This window comes from Octopus bimaculoides, chromosome 14 (genome assembly GCF_001194135.2).
Source record: "Octopus bimaculoides isolate UCB-OBI-ISO-001 chromosome 14, ASM119413v2, whole genome shotgun sequence".
NCBI lineage: Eukaryota > Metazoa > Mollusca > Cephalopoda > Octopoda > Octopodidae > Octopus > Octopus bimaculoides.
Genome location: NC_068994.1, coordinates 3,895,161 through 3,911,996, shown reverse-complemented (window position 1 = coordinate 3,911,996; position 16,836 = coordinate 3,895,161). Strand labels below are relative to the sequence as shown.

Here is a 16,836-nt window from a genome sequence, read left to right as displayed (position 1 = left end):
ACCCTATAACTTTCTCCTCCACACACCAACAAACAGTTATAACCTGCATTAAATTTACACTTCTATCTTTGTCTCATTAAATCTCCACAAATAATGTTTAGCTTTTATTTGCAACTGAATAAAATATTTGTAAACGTATTTAATGCTTTGTTTTCCCCTTGTGGTTTTTATTTAATTTTATTGTATCAAGAATTCTCAAGTTTTATCTAGAAAAGGAAAAACAAATTGAAAGACTAAAATACAGTTGTTAGTTACATGGGGAGAAATTTTGCTATTTCAGATATGTTCAACAATTGTTAATTTGGTTTAGAAAAACATTTTTCAGATTTAATATTAGTAAGTCAAAGCTCTTCCGTGTAAACTAAACTTAAATACAATCCAACATTAGTTAATTTTAAAAGAAAAATGCCATTTTGTCCCTGAACCAACTCTTGGTGTTTCGGGTACTTTAAGAAATAACGGACTGCTGGCGTTAATTCTAACATCTCTGTCCTACAAACGTGTAGTTTTTTCCGGAAAGATTGTTTTTCTCAATCATACGAGTAAATAAAAAAAAAATCGAATGCCATTTTCGACCTTGTAAGCAAAATGTAGGAGCAAGGAACTTAGAAATTTGTGAAAGTGGGTGGGCTCCTTTCGCGTGGATCCTGAAGAATGTCTTGGCAGAAACGTTATAACATCGGACAAACTGCTTTGTGGTATTTAGTTACGGCCCTTTACGCTCCGAGTTCAAATCTCGCCGAAGTCACCTTTGCTTTCCATCCTTTACGGGTCGATAAACAGAAGAACCAGCCAATTGCTGATGTTTAATTTTTTTACAAAACATCCTAAATGTGAATATAATTAATAACAAGAGACTAGTCTCTCTCTACATAAGATTTATTTGCGCTTAAACACGAGAACACAAATTTATATAAAACGGAAGAGACCGTGAGGTTGTGGCAGTCATGCCTTTCTAGTGGCTATTAGGGAACTTTCAAGCGGGGGTGGGTAAGGACTGTAATTAACTGGAACTTTATAGACGGTGTAAAGGGAACAATTTCACCGCTGCTTAGGTGTCTGTCTGTGTGTCCTACTTTATCTGCCCACGTATGTTTTCGAATGTGTTCAAAATAATAAGCGCAAACGTTACGGTTTTCCAAAGTTAGGTTGAGACAGAAAGAAAGAGAGAGAGAAAGAGCGCGCAAGGGGACGGTTAGAGAGAAAATCAGAACTGAATCTGTCCCGAGCAAGGAATAGAAGAAGAGCCTTGAGGTGGGGGGGCAGAGACTATCATCCACCCCGGGTGGAGATGAGAGAGCGCGCACGAGAAAGAGAAAGAGAGAGAGAGACTAACTATGATGAATGTAAACGGACAGACTGCGACATTGGTATGAAACAGCGGAGATAAGGTAAGAGATCGGAAGAGACAAGACTTATTATATTTACACACATCGCACCATGCACCACCACCATCAACAACAACAGCATCATCATCTTTACATGAGCCAACAAGGGGGGGAGCTGTATGCAGTTGCTCGATTTACGAGAAACAGTAGCCAAATTCTCTCGAAAAATCATACCCCACAGTCTTAAATATAAGAAGGACACATTGGCCAATGCAGTCCTAGACGGGATGGCCATGGTTGTTACACCTTTAATTATAAGGTCTGCTCAATTAGGCCTCATCTTGCACAACAACACACCTACATATTGTCTATTGTTGATCTAAGATAGAGATCACGGGTTCACACATTAAACTTGACTGTCATCTGTTGTCTATATGATTACTACTACTACTACCACTATGATTGATGTTTCATGTTCTTATTGATAACATTATTATTACTACTACTACTCTAATTACTATTAGCAAGCCTGTACCTAATGACTCCGTTTGCTAGAAACAGCAACTAAATCTCTTAGTCTTCCTAAAACAAAAAAAAAGGAAATAATATTATAATGTGATCCTACTTAGACTGTCAGGAGGGGGGCATAAAAAAGGCGGGATGGTCAAAGCGAAACGATTATGATCACTGTAGGTTGACGCGATCACAGTTAACCTAGGGCTAAACAATAGCAACAATTAACCCTGTAGTCCTTCACGCCTCTTCTAGTTCAAGTTTATCGTCATTATATACACCATGTATGTGTATTATATATATACTCACACATTATACTCGTATACTACATGACATGTGTCTGTTCAATGGAAGATCTTATAATTCCCCCCCTCCGCCCCGTATCCATTATTGATGATATTTTGATTACTTCCTTCCTTCCTCACTACATACATAAGATCCAAAAAGGGACGCATTACGTGGTTGCGAGACCTGTTAGAAATAACACCCAAATACTCCCTCAAATCACGCTGTCTTTAGTAAAAAGAAAAAAAAAAATTTTTAACGAGTAGACGCGTTAGATTAATGTAAAAATCTTAGATACTCGTTTTCCCTCCCAAAAGATGGGATGGCCACGGTTACAGCTGGAATGCATTTTTAATCATAGGTCTATTTGATCCAAGATGACTTCGGAGTTGAAGAACAGCAACATCCTTCCATCCATACGCAGAGGCAACAATTTGTTCACCCTTCACCCACTTGACAGATTTTTTCCATGTTTTCTATTATAATTTCCACTTTGTAATCTAATTGTAAATAATGTTTGTTATATATTACGCTTCATCTTCCAAGTCCCCCTGCTTAAATAAGGAAGAATAATAATAATAATAATAATAATAATTATTATTATTATTATTATTATAGAGCTGGCAGAATGGTTAAGCGCGTCGTACAAAATGCTTAGTTGTATTTCTTTTGCCTTTCTTCCTCTCGGGGTCGACAAGTTCAGTACCAGTTGAACACTGGAGTCGATGCATTCGATTAACCCATCCACGCCTTACAGACTGCTGGCCTTGTGCCAAAAAATTAAAAAGAATTATTATTATTATTATTATTAGTGTGACCTTCATAAAAGCATGGACGTTAAAACGATCTCGACTCTTTAGAAATCTGAAGGCCTCGTGTCTATAATCTACACGATCGTCATTATGACTTTGTATATGTGTATATATATATATATGTTTGTGTATATATATATATGTTTGTGTGTGAGTGTGGAAAGGAACGAATCGTTGCGGGTGGGGGTATGCAGAGACATGAAGACGAATGGGAAGAAGAAAAAGGCGGAAAATTGTCAATTAGAGAACCTGCTGTGTGTGTGTGTGGCTCTGCTTTCTTGCTGATCTAACACATTCCTTCACCTCTTCCTCTCATAGCACATACACATACTGACACTCACACACACACACACACACACACATACACGCATGCACCACACATATATACGCATACAAGCGCGCCTATTAATGAATTGATGTAGGTAAATGTTTTAATAAGACTTGTAGTTAACCACACATAAACATACGCGCACACGCACACACACTTATATACGTTTAATGCTAACTCAGCCCTGATTGTGTTCATCTACGATCGAAGGCGTTCCAGCCATGATCATCCTGTTTTTTTTATCTTATTTATTTATTTTTGTATATCAACGAATATGGTTGTCCATGGACCCTTTCTTTTTATGATGATAGGATGCATGTGAAATAAATCGGTTGCTATTTCTAACAGGTCGGTCGACCACATTGAGCCTCCCTGATTGGCTCGAACGCATACACACACACATACATATACACACACACGCACACACACATATATATAAGAGGTGGTAGGGTGGAACCATTAATAAAGCTTGTGTTTCTGAATGTCTTGTAAATAAATATTTGCAGGCTCTTTGAGGTCACTTGTGTCACGTGTGGGATTTGTACGTTTCTGTGTAAATCTTTTTTGTATCTATGAATGTGCCTGCCTATAAGACTTTCTCTATCGATCTGTCTGTATGTCTATTTATCGATCTCTTATGTCTCCTTGCGTCAATTTGTATCTCAGTACATCTGTCTGTCTTCGTACACACTCCTATACATCCACCTCTTTTCTATTTCTCCTCCATCCTTGTATATATATATGTGTGTGCGTATATATATATATATATATATATATGCATGCATGTATGTATGAAATAATGTTTTTCCTTCTACTCCTATACTCATTGTATAAGTAATTTCATTCCATAAACGCGGGCATGCGCGTGTGACTATCAACGTCGGCTGTAGCATGGCCCGGTACAGTCGTAGCACAGTTCAACTATAAACGGAGCTCAGCCGCCCGTCTGTAGCTTAACTCAACAGTTTGAGTTTGCCTCCAGTAACGCTAGCTTAACCTTTCCCACATGTTCAACATGGATCACATGTTGTAAGCCACCTGAGGTTGATCCTACCTTTCGTTATTGTCATCATTTAACGTCCTCTTTCCCCATGCCTGCATGGGTCAGACGGAACTTGTTGAGGCAGATTTTCTACAGCTGGATGCTCTTCCTGTTGCTAACCCTCAGACATGTTTCCCACAAGACTGAAAATGAAACACATCACTTGTATGATGATGATGATGATGATGATGATGATGATGATGCTCATTTCCAGTAATGACATATTGTCAAGACTAGTTGTAAACACACACACACACATACACACACATGTATTTACATATATGATGGGCTTCTTTCAGCTGTGTGAAGGCACATGGCTAAGTGGTTGGGATAGTTGGCTCATGATTGTAACGTTCTGAGTTCAATTCCCAGCAGCACATTGTATCCTTGAGCAAGATGTTTTATTCCTTGTGGCTCCAGTCCCACTCAGTTGGCAAAAATGAGTTGTGCTTGTATTTCAGAGGACCAGCCATGTCACACTCTGTGTCACACTGAATCTCCCTCAACTCCCATCATTGTAACTGACAAAATGCCAGTTTTTTTTCTTTCAGCTTGGTTTGGCCGAGGCCTCTAGTAGAAGACACCTGCCAGAGGTGCCCACAGTGGATCTGAACCCAAGACCACATTGTTAGGAGGCAAGCTCCTTAACCACATGGCCAGGGTTGTATCTTTCTTATTTCAAGTTGGAGAGGTTTAAGAAGTCAAATGTGATAGAACGAAGCATAACAGGATAGAATCGAGGGTTTGCTAAACACGATGATTGTGATCACACAGCCCATCTGTGATCTATGTGTACAAAATTCCATGCAGTACAAATCTTCCTCACAGATTCAATTCTGTTCTATATATCGTAATGAGAGTATATCCTGTTATAAATTTGAGTGATGTTTCTCTGTCCGATACGTTTTTATGTTCATTAACTCCTAGATTGCCAGTGCAAGGACAATGAAACCCAAACCAGTAACTCCCCTAATCCTAGGGAATGTCCCAAAGGAGTATATTTTTTTAAGGGCTGCCTAATTGGGGCGCAACACAGAGCATCTCAATAGAAATATGGTAACAAAAGGATTAAAATATATAATAGAGAAACAATTCTTAACCCTTTTGATACCAACCTGGCTGAAACCAGTTCTGTCTCTGTGGTACAAATGTCTTGTTTTCATAAGTTTTGAATTAAAATCTTCCACCAAACCTTAGTCAGAATTTATGTTCCTAACACTAGCTGATATGATAACTAAATTATTTTACTAAATTCTTTGTTATATTTAAAGTAATTGAAAGAAACACAGAGCATCTCAACAGAAATACGGTAACGAAAGGGTTAAACCTTTAGCATTTAGAATATTATGTCAAACACTAGGCTTATTTGTTCATGTTGCTTTGAATTAATTGTTCATTATCTTGTAGCTTTGAGAAATTGATGTGATTGTTTATTTTCAGAATGACATTGTTGAGTAAGTGTGAGAGGCCAGATCTGGCCACTTTGACCATAAAACAGATTGAATATTTGGGGCCTTATATGGCTGGATTAAATGCTAAAGGGTTAAGGTGATCCATGCAGTCAGTGTTTGTACCCAAAACAGACTGGTGCATGTGGTAAGCATGTTTATGAGAGATTGAGTCATGAATTAGTAACTCGACAGCAACATGTGTGAATGAGAAAAAGGGTTAAACTGCTCCATGTATTCATGTATTCCACTACATTTGGATATGGAAGAGAAAGAGTTGAAATGGCTTATATACTACATGTATGTATAAAAGGAAGTTAGTTATCCACATACTAAACATGTGTATATATGAGAGACAGGCAGAGAGGGAGAGAGATTGTGATAGAGATATGACTTGATCCATGTACTACATGTGGGTATAAGAGAGAAATAGCTTGAGCAATTTACTACATGTGTAGACACAGTGTAAGTCATGTGATCTATGTAGATGTGTCAGGAGGTTAAACTCAGTGTCACATCCATTATTCACATCTCGTCCATCTCTGCAAAACATCAGCCCTTGCTAAAGCCCTCAGCGTTCAGGTTCCTCCCCCAAATGTGATGTCCTTTCATTGACATTGCTTTGAATTAATCATGCGTTAACTTGCAGCTTTGAGGTTTTGATGATGTGGTTGTTTATTTTTAGAATCACATTGCAGGGCAGGTGTGAGAGGCTGAATCTGCCCATCGTGGACATAAAACAATAGAATACTTAGGCCAGATATGGCCTCTTTAGACACTAAAGGGTTAATGGCCAAAGTTGAGCTATATTGGGTCTGTTTAGTATTGAAATGGGGCCCAACATATTTTCCTTTAATTTTGGTGGTGGCAGGGGTGATGCCCACAGTGTGGCTGGAACCAGTACAACAGTAGTTACAAATCTACCAGACTATAACTGTACATGTCTAAAATCGTGTGTGTGTATGAGAGAGAGAGAGAGAGAAACTCTGTGTGAGAGAGAGAGAGAGAGAGAAACTCTGTTTGTGTGTGAGAGAGAGAGAGAGAGAGAGGAGAGACTGTATGTGTGTGTGTATTGCATGTGTTGTTTTGCTCCAGATCTGCCACAATTAAATAGATCTATGGTAAAGGACATTCCTGTCATGACCATCCAATCTTTTATTTCAGATACTATCTATCTTGAAGCATATTAAGCTAATGTGTTCTTCCTTTCTTTAACACAGTAGAGTGTGATGATTTGAGGGAGATTTGGTTACTATATCTATCAATTTGAACCATGGCGTTGAGGTCCTATCCTTTTGCACATGTGTGTGTGGGGGGGATGTTATGTGTGTTGGCAACTTCTCTGTAAAACATTCATGACAATTTGATCTAATGCTAAACCTTTTCTTGGGGTTAGAGGGGTCAGTTTTACAGGGGTCAGTAAGTCAGCCACTGTGTATCACTACGATGAGTTTTATTATTGAGATAAAGTGGCCAAGTCAGATCAGGTATTGTAATACTCAGGATGTGAGTTCAATCCTACAGCTAGTGTTTTGCTGTTTCTGCACAGAACATTATATTCTATGTCACTGCAGTTTATGTAACTATCTGGGGGAATGGGTAATACCAGTGCTATCTTAAGGCATGGACTTACGGGGTAGTTGTTTGTGGGTTTCATAGGATTAGGGGCCTGATGCTAATCTCTGTATGCTGTGGTTGTGTATTCTGTTAAGATGACCCTGATAGGTAACAGATTGTCTGGTATAGCTTGGTGTGCTATCCAGGTGAAGATTTTTATCTTGTATCCACTTTGCCCCATAAAACTAGATCTGAGCATTGAGTCCTTAACTGCTCTTTGTAGCTTAGGAGGTATTGAAATGTGAAAAAGATGAAAATAAAATTGAGCAGTGATAAGATTTGAACTCAGAGCCTTGACTGGGAAGGCTACTGTTTGACACTCTACCATTTCTGCTAACTCACTGAGATAATTGAAAGATCTAATATTGATTTCTTTCAACATTGGTACAGAGCAACATATTGTAGGTGTATCATCTACTAAATCAATTCCATTGTATATATATATTTTTTTTTTTTTTCACAGTTGGGGAACAATAATATTGCTGGTTACTGGTATACTGCATTAAGAGTAATAATGGAGTGTCTGTAACTTAGTGCAGAGTTAATATCATAGAGGACTTTGTTAAAAAAAACACTAGTTTTACAATGTTTGCATACATCCTTCACTGATTAACTTCAGAGAAAGATTTATATATATATATATGCAAAATCTCCATTATTACTCTCGCAATTACATCTATATATATATATATCATCTCCACTTTGAAAACATAAGGACACAGGAAGTGTGTCAAGTCCAACAGGAAACGGTGTTTCCTAGGGCTAAATAACAGTAGCATTCTTCCCTTCTATGGGACTGTCACATTAAGTTGACAACATGCTATCACTTTATCATCATCATTGTTTAGCGTCAGCTTTCCATGCTGGCATGGGTCAGACGGTTTGAATGAAACTGGTAAGCCAGAAAGCTGCAGCAAGTTCCAGTCTGATTTGGCATGACTTCTATGACTGGATACCCTTTCTAATGCCAAGTGCATTGTGGTTGCCAAGAAGACCTGCTCACCACAACAGAATTGATATCCTAAAACCAAGGTGCCACGTAAAGTGCATTGGTGTGGGTGCTGGTATCACATAAAACGCACCCAGTACATTTTATAAATGTGGTTGGCGTTAGGAAGGGCATCAAGCTATAGAAACCAAGCGAAAACCAACGTTGGAACCTGGTGCGACCCCCAGCCTTGCCGGTTACTGTCAAACCGTCAGTAAAACAGACGTTGAATGTTGACGACGTTGCTGTTACAGATCCAAGTGTCTTCAACTATGGCTCCAGACTGACCAAATCCTTGTGAGTGGATGTTGTAGATGGAAACTGAAAGAAGCCCATCATATATGTATGTGTTTCTATGTATGTATGACTTTCTATATCCTTGTCTTTGATATCACATGATAGTTATAAAATGATTTGTCGTTGTCATACATCAGTGTCGTTCGTTTTCAATATTCTGCAAAACTATGTCTGACCATCGGAAAATATTACCTCGCCTGGAAATAAGCGAGGCTTGGCAACAGAAAATCTGCCTCAACAAAATCCGTCCAACACAGGCGTGGAAATTGGACATTAATACGCCGATATGTATGCATAATTATGCACACATATAAATGAATTGGCCCAAGGACACTGTGAACAAAGCCCCACCCCTTTCTAGGTTGGTAATAAACTCGAGGCAAGGGCGTTCAGCTGGAAAGACTTCTCTAATTGAAATTGCTGATTTTGTCCACGGCTGTTCACCCCTCTAGGAGGGGCAGTAACTCTGTTTAAAATTTGATGGAGTAGTCAACCTCTCTAATATCTGGAGTATTCGAAAGAGATGAACTCCACAAATCGTTTCAGGGGTCACCCTCGTAAGAGGTCAGTGGGTCCAAAAATGAACTGATGCTCGTCTTTTTAGTGATTTGCTTTCCTTCACTACATTGGCAGAACTTACAAATGAGATGTGCACTTTGCACGCTGTATCGCAAGTTACCCCCCCCCCCCCATCTAAGAGAGAGATGTTATTTCAAATATAAATAGAGGGAGACGTTTTCATTCTCTTCTCATAACTTCTCTTGCGCAAGTAACATTGAAAAACTCACCCAGTCTGCATTTTTGTAAGGCATTCTTGACAAAAGTGTTACCTGGTTTCTTTGGTGTGCAAGATGATACAGACAGTAAATGGAAAAAACAGGTATAAATGATAAGAATGATTATGGTATACAATGGGCTTCCATAAATTTTTGCTCGAATTCCATTTCCTAAATGTTGCTCAACCAGATGTTGTGGTAACAAGCATTTATACTTGGATTGACTTCCTGTTATTGACTCCCAAGGAAGGTGAAAAGCAAAGTTGATCTTGCCAAATTTTGAACTCAGACCATGAAGTATCATAACTAAATAATCGATGGGCATTTTTTTTTTTCTGATATTCTAGGTTCAATCTCTTTGGAGGGAACCTGTGGAAGAAGTAGACGCAGGAAGACATGGGAAAAGGTGGTGAAGCATGATCTTTGAATGTTGGGCCTCATGGAGGCGATGACAAACGACCAAGATCTTTGGTGGTATGCTGTGCTTGAGAAGACTCATCAAACCCTGTGAAATCGTAGTTGTGGACAATGCCAGTGGCACATAAAGGCACCCGTGCCGCTGACATATAAGAATATCTGTGCAAGTGACACATAAAAGATCTTGTGCCGGTGACACATAAAACGCACCTCTGTTAGTGGCACGTAAAGGCACCCGTGCTGGTGGCACATAAAAGCACCCGTGCCAGTGGCACATGGGAGCACCCATGCTCGTGGCACATAAAAAGCACACCCGTTACACTCTTGACACGGTTGGTGTTAGGAAAGGCATCTGGCCATAGAGTCGATGCCAAATTAGACAGGAACTCGATGCAGCCCTCTGGCTTACCAGTTCCACTCAAACTGTCTGACCCATGCCAGCATGGGAAGCAGATGCTAAATGATGATGGTTCTGCCAGCCATGACCCTCATTACTGATCCAGTATTAGCTCCATTTCTCCCATTTCAAATCCAGAAAATAAATGATCAGAGAAACAAGTGTTTTTTTTATATTTCCACAAAACCGTATAAGGAAGGACTAAAATTGATTTAAATAATAAAATAAGTCTCCCCAGTATATGACAGGTGCTAATTCCATCGATTTCAGTAGGAATGAAAGCCAGAGTTAAGTTCAACATGTAAAGGGACATAACTAAAGAGAAATTCTCATTTTTCCCAGCGTTTTACCAAATCTTTGTTGTCCACCATCTTGTCTTTTAAACTTTTTCATTAGGAAAAGTTTACTGCTTATTTAATGTTTGTTTTATGTTTCTTTCTATTTTTAGGGCAGTTCCCTAAAGTCCCTCTGCCCCCCTACTTACATCCCTCGATGGTCCAATTGCTCTCACAATTATTGTGTACTGCCTAACAACTCAATTTACAAGGTACGTATTTAAAACAAACATCATCAACGCCAACAGTGGTTCTTTTAATTTACTTTCAGTGAAATTCCCTGGAGACAAGGAGTTGTCCCTGTCACTGATGGAAAGGAATTTATTCACAGACAAATCTTGGCTTTCATATTTGCACGGAACCTGGTGATCCGGGTGCTAAGCTGAGCAGTGGATGAGATCCACTGCTCAGGAACAGAATCTGAATGAATAGACTTGCACACAATTTCCGTTGACCAATTTTCAACCACAAGGCACTGGTCAGCCTGAAGTCACCAGAATGCTGTGCAATGGGATTTAACAATATATGAGTATGCTAAGTGCTGGTGCCTTGATAAAATGTAGGCAGTTCTTTCTGTAATGGGGTTTATGATAGAAAGGGCATTCAACTGAAAGAACCTTGTCAAAAAATGGAATGACCTGGTGAGGCATGAACACCACAAGTTGCATTGTCAAGATGCACCATGTAAGAGAACAGTAATTCCACAGTTAGACATTATTATTGTAGTAAAGATTGTTTGCCAACATAACATGGCAGTCTGGTTTAGGACGAATGTTGCTGTAATTTAGCCTCAGGAGACATCGTCTCCAGCTAGCTATATGACACGATCTGTGTCCTTATTCCCTTGTTTTCATCTTTTAATTAATCTTGCTCGTCTACATGAGCAGAAATTAACTTACAACAGTGTGTGTGTGTCTGTCTGTCTGTCTACTTGTCTTGACATTGTGTAAACAAATATTACCAGACAAGCAACGACCTCTGTTACCAATGCTTTGTGAGTGCATCCTGCTCGAATGGTGCTTTTTATGTGCCACCAGCATGGGAGCCAGTCCGCGGCCCTGGCAAGAGGACTGAGGCCTTGATGGGGATGCTGGGGTTGGAGGAATCAGTGGAATGGCTGGCAAGGGCAAATGGAATTAAAATCTTCCACCAAACTTTAATCACAGTTTATATTCCTAACACTAGCTTGATGATAACCAAGTTATTTTACTAAATTCTTTGTTATATTTAAAATTAATTGAAAGAAACAAAGAGCATCTCAACAGAAATTCAGGATTAAATTCAAACCTGTTTGTAAATATGTATTACATTTGACAGAGAATCTTGAATGCCAATGGGGGTTAATTTTCCTTTTAATTTCTTCTCTTTATTACTGTTATTATTAATTATTATTCTTTTCTCCCGATGAATGTCTCATCTTTGGTGAAGAATCTTTTCTAAAACTCTTCTTTCTCTTTTCTCTCTTCGCAGCAGTGTACAGCTGTAGTTCCACCATGGAGAGATACAGCAGCGACAAAAGCAGCCATTCCGATATGTCTGGCAAACAATTCTCTCACCGACACCTACAGCAGGCTAGAATGTCTCATATGAACAAAAAGCACGGCAACAGCGAAATAGCTGTGAAGCAGTTCGCTCCTCACCGACACGCCGCTTACCAAACGGCTTTATTCCCTGTTACCATGCCTATGCCCCACATGACTCTCATTCCAGCCCATACTGAAGCTCTGTCGGGTAAACACTTCTCTCACCTCCAGCATCATCATCAACAACAACAGCAACAGCAGCAAGTGTCCATGGCATCGATTGTTGACAAATCCCCCATACACAGTGACATTGTTAACAAGCATTTTTCCCCTCACAGCCATAATAGCTTGCAACAACAACAGCAGCCTCCCCTTCCTCCTCCTCTGCCTCCTCCCTCTCTAACGCCAACACAGGTCAGGATGTCACACATTATTGAGAAATCAATGCACCATTCAGAGATCTCTGGCAAGCAATATTCCCACAGCCTACAACTACAACAACAGCAACAGCAACAGCAACAACACTCTCTGTCCCATTTGCCTGAAAAGTCCAGCCATTCCCAATTATCTGGCAAACAATATTCTCATTCACACAGCCTACACCATCAACAACAACAACAACAACAGCGGATGTCTCGTATAGCGGAGAAGTCGAGCCACAGTGAGATGTCTGGCAAACAATATTCGCACTCCCAGAGCATGCATTCTCAAAGAATGTCTGACATCCTTGAGAAATTGAACCCTGGCGGTGAGATCAGCAGTAAACAGTACGTCCATTCACCAGACATATCAGCTGGCCATCGACTGCCACATGTCAGTGAAAAGTCCAGCTCAGGGCACCGTGAAGACTTGACAAGTAAGTACTCCCAGTCTCACACAGGCATCCAATCCGACAGAATGTCGCTGCTGTCTTCGGACAAAACTGGGGTGAGTGGTGGCAGCAGTAGCAGTCCGACAGGCAAATCGCAGTTCAACCCGACCCACATGCACAGTTCAATGGTGTCCCCACCCCATCAACAGATAACTCATCTCTCCGACACTATGTTCCCCAACAACATCTACACTAGTCAATATTCACAGCCGTGTTACCTGCCTGTTTCTACACCACCTACTGCCACCACTCCCACTTCAGCTTCCACACCTGATCGGATATTGTCCCCAACCGCACCTGTTATAAGCTCAGGTATAACTTCCAAGCAACAGCAACAACAACAACAACAACAACAACAAGTATCTGCTGAGAAATCATACAGCAGTAACAATCATGAAAAGTCACTTTCGTATCAAAATGACATCGGCCACAAGCAGTATAGTATTGGCAAGTCGTTACCCACATCAACCAGTCAGCAACAACAACAACAACAACAGCCACAACAACAACAGCAACAACAACAACAACCACACTATCATCAAAAGGAGAAAATCAAGGAGAAGCAGCTGTTCTGTGATTACTGTGGTAAGAAATTTCCTGAGGAGGACATGATGCAAGCGCATCGTCTGACTCATGTCGGAGGTAAAGCTTTCCACTGTGACATTTGTTTCAAGCAATTTTCGCGCAGAGATACCATGCAACGACACCGGAAGAACCACATGGAGTCTAATCCGAGTGTCGACTCAACTGGAACCAGCGATAACGTCTCAATGAATAACTCTGATCATGGACCGACGATGATGTCACACAGCATGTCAACAATGTCTAGCTCCCTCTCCCCCAACCAGTCCTCTATGGCAGGTACCGTCCCTTATGTTAGCGCTCCACCAGTCCCTCCTACCGGCACCATGAACTATCTACCATCTATACCCAAAACACCAAAACCGAGAGCTCCAAGGAGTTCAAGACCTGACGACAAGACCTACCAATGTGATATTTGTTTGAAACAGTTTGCCCAACGTTATTATCTACAGATCCATCGGAGGACCCACACTGGTGAAAAACCATATCAGTGTGACTTTTGTATTCAGAAGTTTTCTCGCAGGGACACATTACAGATCCACCGAAGAACTCATACTGGAGAGAAACCGTACCAGTGTGAGATCTGTCTTCGACTGTTTGCTCAAAGTGATAAACTACGAGCCCACAAGAAGTCGCACGTCTTGAAGAAAAAATACCAGTGTGAATTCTGTCTGAAGCAGTTTGCTCAGCGCTATTACCTGCAGATCCATCGGAGAATTCACACAGGGGAGAAGCTACTACAGTGCGATGTTTGTTTTAAACCTTTTGCTCAGAAACATTACCTAGAAATTCACAAGCGAACTCACACGGGGGAGAAACCATTTCAATGTGATTTCTGCATTCAAAAATTTGCACGGAAAACCACACTACAAATCCATCGAAGAACACATACTGGAGAACGTCCGTACCAATGTGAAGTCTGTTCGAAAGATTTTGCTCAAAAATACAAGCTTCAGATTCATATGAGGACGCACAGCCCAAAAAAACGGCACCATTGCGAGATCTGTCTCAAACAGTTTGCTCAGAGTCACTATTTGCACATTCACAGAAGGACACATACTGGAGAGAAACCATTTGAGTGTGAAGCTTGCGGCAAACGATTCTCACAACGCAATTCGCTGCAGGTTCATCGACGGACGCACACAGGGGAGAAACCCTATCAGTGCGACACATGTTTCAAACAGTTTGCTCAGAGACAATATTTACAGATACATAAAAGAACACACACAGGAGAGAAACCATTCCAGTGTGATTTCTGTATTCAAAAATTTGCCCGCAAGACCACGTTACAGATACACCGCAGGACTCACACGGGTGAAAAGCCATACCACTGTGAAATTTGTCTGAAGAAATTCGCTCAGAGATACAAGCTCCAAATCCACAAACGCACACATATGCCTAAAAAACGTTACCACTGCGATGTTTGTCTGAAGCCGTTTGCTCAGAATCACTATCTTCAAGTGCATCGCAGGACACACACGGGAGAGAAGCCATTCCAGTGTGACATTTGTCTGAAGCAGTTTGCTCAAAGGAACTCCTTGAGGCTGCACCACCGGACACACACTGGGGAGAAACCGTTCGAATGTGACATTTGTTTCAAGCCGTTTGCACAACGACATTACTTACAGCTGCATCGAAGAACTCACACAGGAGAGAAACCTTATACATGTGAGTTATGTACAAAACAGTTTGCTCGAAGGGACACTTTGAAACGGCACAAGAAACTGCACAATGGCCATCATATTGGAGGTAAAAAGATGCATTTTGGAGAGCAAAAGTCTGCAGCCAATTCTGGTAATAAGACAATTGAAGAGTTTCCACCGATGAGTGATTATCTGTGGCAGCTATAGGCTGTATTTCATGTAACATAGCCACATGTAGGCTGTATAGTATGTTGCACATGGCCACATGGGGGCTGTTTAGTATGTAACATAGCCACATGTTCACTATTTAATGGTAAACTCATTGTATGTGTGTGTGTGTGTGAACATGCATACATATGTATATATATATATATATGCATATGGGTATGTGTATGTCTGCGTGTATATACTGTCTATATGTGTGTGTATGTGTAAACATGCAAGTGTATGTCTGTATATACTGTCTGTGTGTGTGTGTGTATGTATATATATACATATACACACACACATGTATACATATATTTTATATATATATATAGTCAGCTCCTGTCAAACCGTCCAACCCATGGCAGCATGGAAAGCGGACGTTAAATGATGATGATGATATTATACAAATATATATATATATATATTATATATATGTGTATCGGTGTGTGTGTGTGTGTGTAGATTTATGTAAATGTATATATGTCTCTGTGTGTGTGTGTGTGTCAGTTTATGTAAATGTATATATGTCTGTGTGTGTGAGAATATACATATATATGTATATATATGTGTGTATATATATATATATATATATATATATATGGGTGTATGTCTGGTATGTGTGTATGCATATATGTGTGAACTCTTTCTAAAATGAAATCTCACTTCATTTCCATGCAATTAAGATTGTTTCTGAAAGTTTGGAAGTTCTTTTTTTTTTTGAAATTTTCCAAGTTTTATCCCAATGGCAGGATTGATGTTACCATTTATGTAGTATTCATATATAAAACAAAAAATAAAAACTAACCTTTCAAGATTTAGCTTGGCGCTCCACTCAACTTCACTCATCATTATCATCATCATCATCATCATAGCTGAATCTCTCACACAGAAGTTTCTATGATTGTCTCTTCTTCCTCTTTTAGAGTTCTATAAAATATAGGCAATAAAAACAAAAGAAAAGAGGAAAAATATCAAATAAATATAATGGAATTTTTTTTTTAATTCAATATATGTGTCTCACCTAGGTTAAGTACTTTATCACTATCATCATCAGCATCATCACCATCATTATTGTCATCATCAGCCTTGCCATCACCTTCATTGTTTTCATCATCATCATCACCATCATCTTCGTCATAATTATTGTCTTTTTAATGTCTTTTTGTTGTTCTTTCTTTTCTGCCACTCTGAATGAAATCCCTCTCTTGTCCACTCCTTCAACATTTCTCTCGATCCAGGTCCTTCGAATCTAGTATGTTCTTTCAAACTGATAATTATCAGACGTCCCCCACCCCTTCCTCAATACCAAAAACTTATTAATCAGATCCCCACCCCCTACCCATACACACCTTCCACTTTATTAAGTATTAACCCTTTCGTTACCAACCCAGCTGAAACTGCTTCTGGCTCTGTAGTACAAATGTCTT

The 16,836-nt window shown here is 39.8% G+C and overlaps 1 protein-coding gene across 2 annotated transcripts; it reads left to right on the top strand.

Moving 5' to 3' along the window:
• The first annotated feature begins 995 nt into the window (after positions 1 to 995).
• On the top strand, positions 996 to 16,227 carry LOC106870069 (zinc finger protein 658B). Of its 2 annotated transcripts, none has more exons than XM_014916037.2 (3): positions 996 to 1,391; positions 10,697 to 10,795; positions 12,057 to 16,227. In XM_014916037.2, exon 3 carries the CDS (start codon positions 12,077 to 12,079, stop codon positions 15,407 to 15,409), a length of 3,333 nt encoding a protein of 1,110 aa, XP_014771523.1. In that variant the 5' UTR covers positions 996 to 1,391; positions 10,697 to 10,795; positions 12,057 to 12,076; the 3' UTR covers positions 15,410 to 16,227. The 2 variants fall into 2 exon arrangements, with proteins under 2 accessions (XP_014771523.1, XP_014771522.1); XM_014916036.2 differs by having other exon boundaries at positions 997 to 1,391; positions 12,054 to 16,227.
• Positions 16,228 to 16,836: the final 609 nt, after the last annotated feature.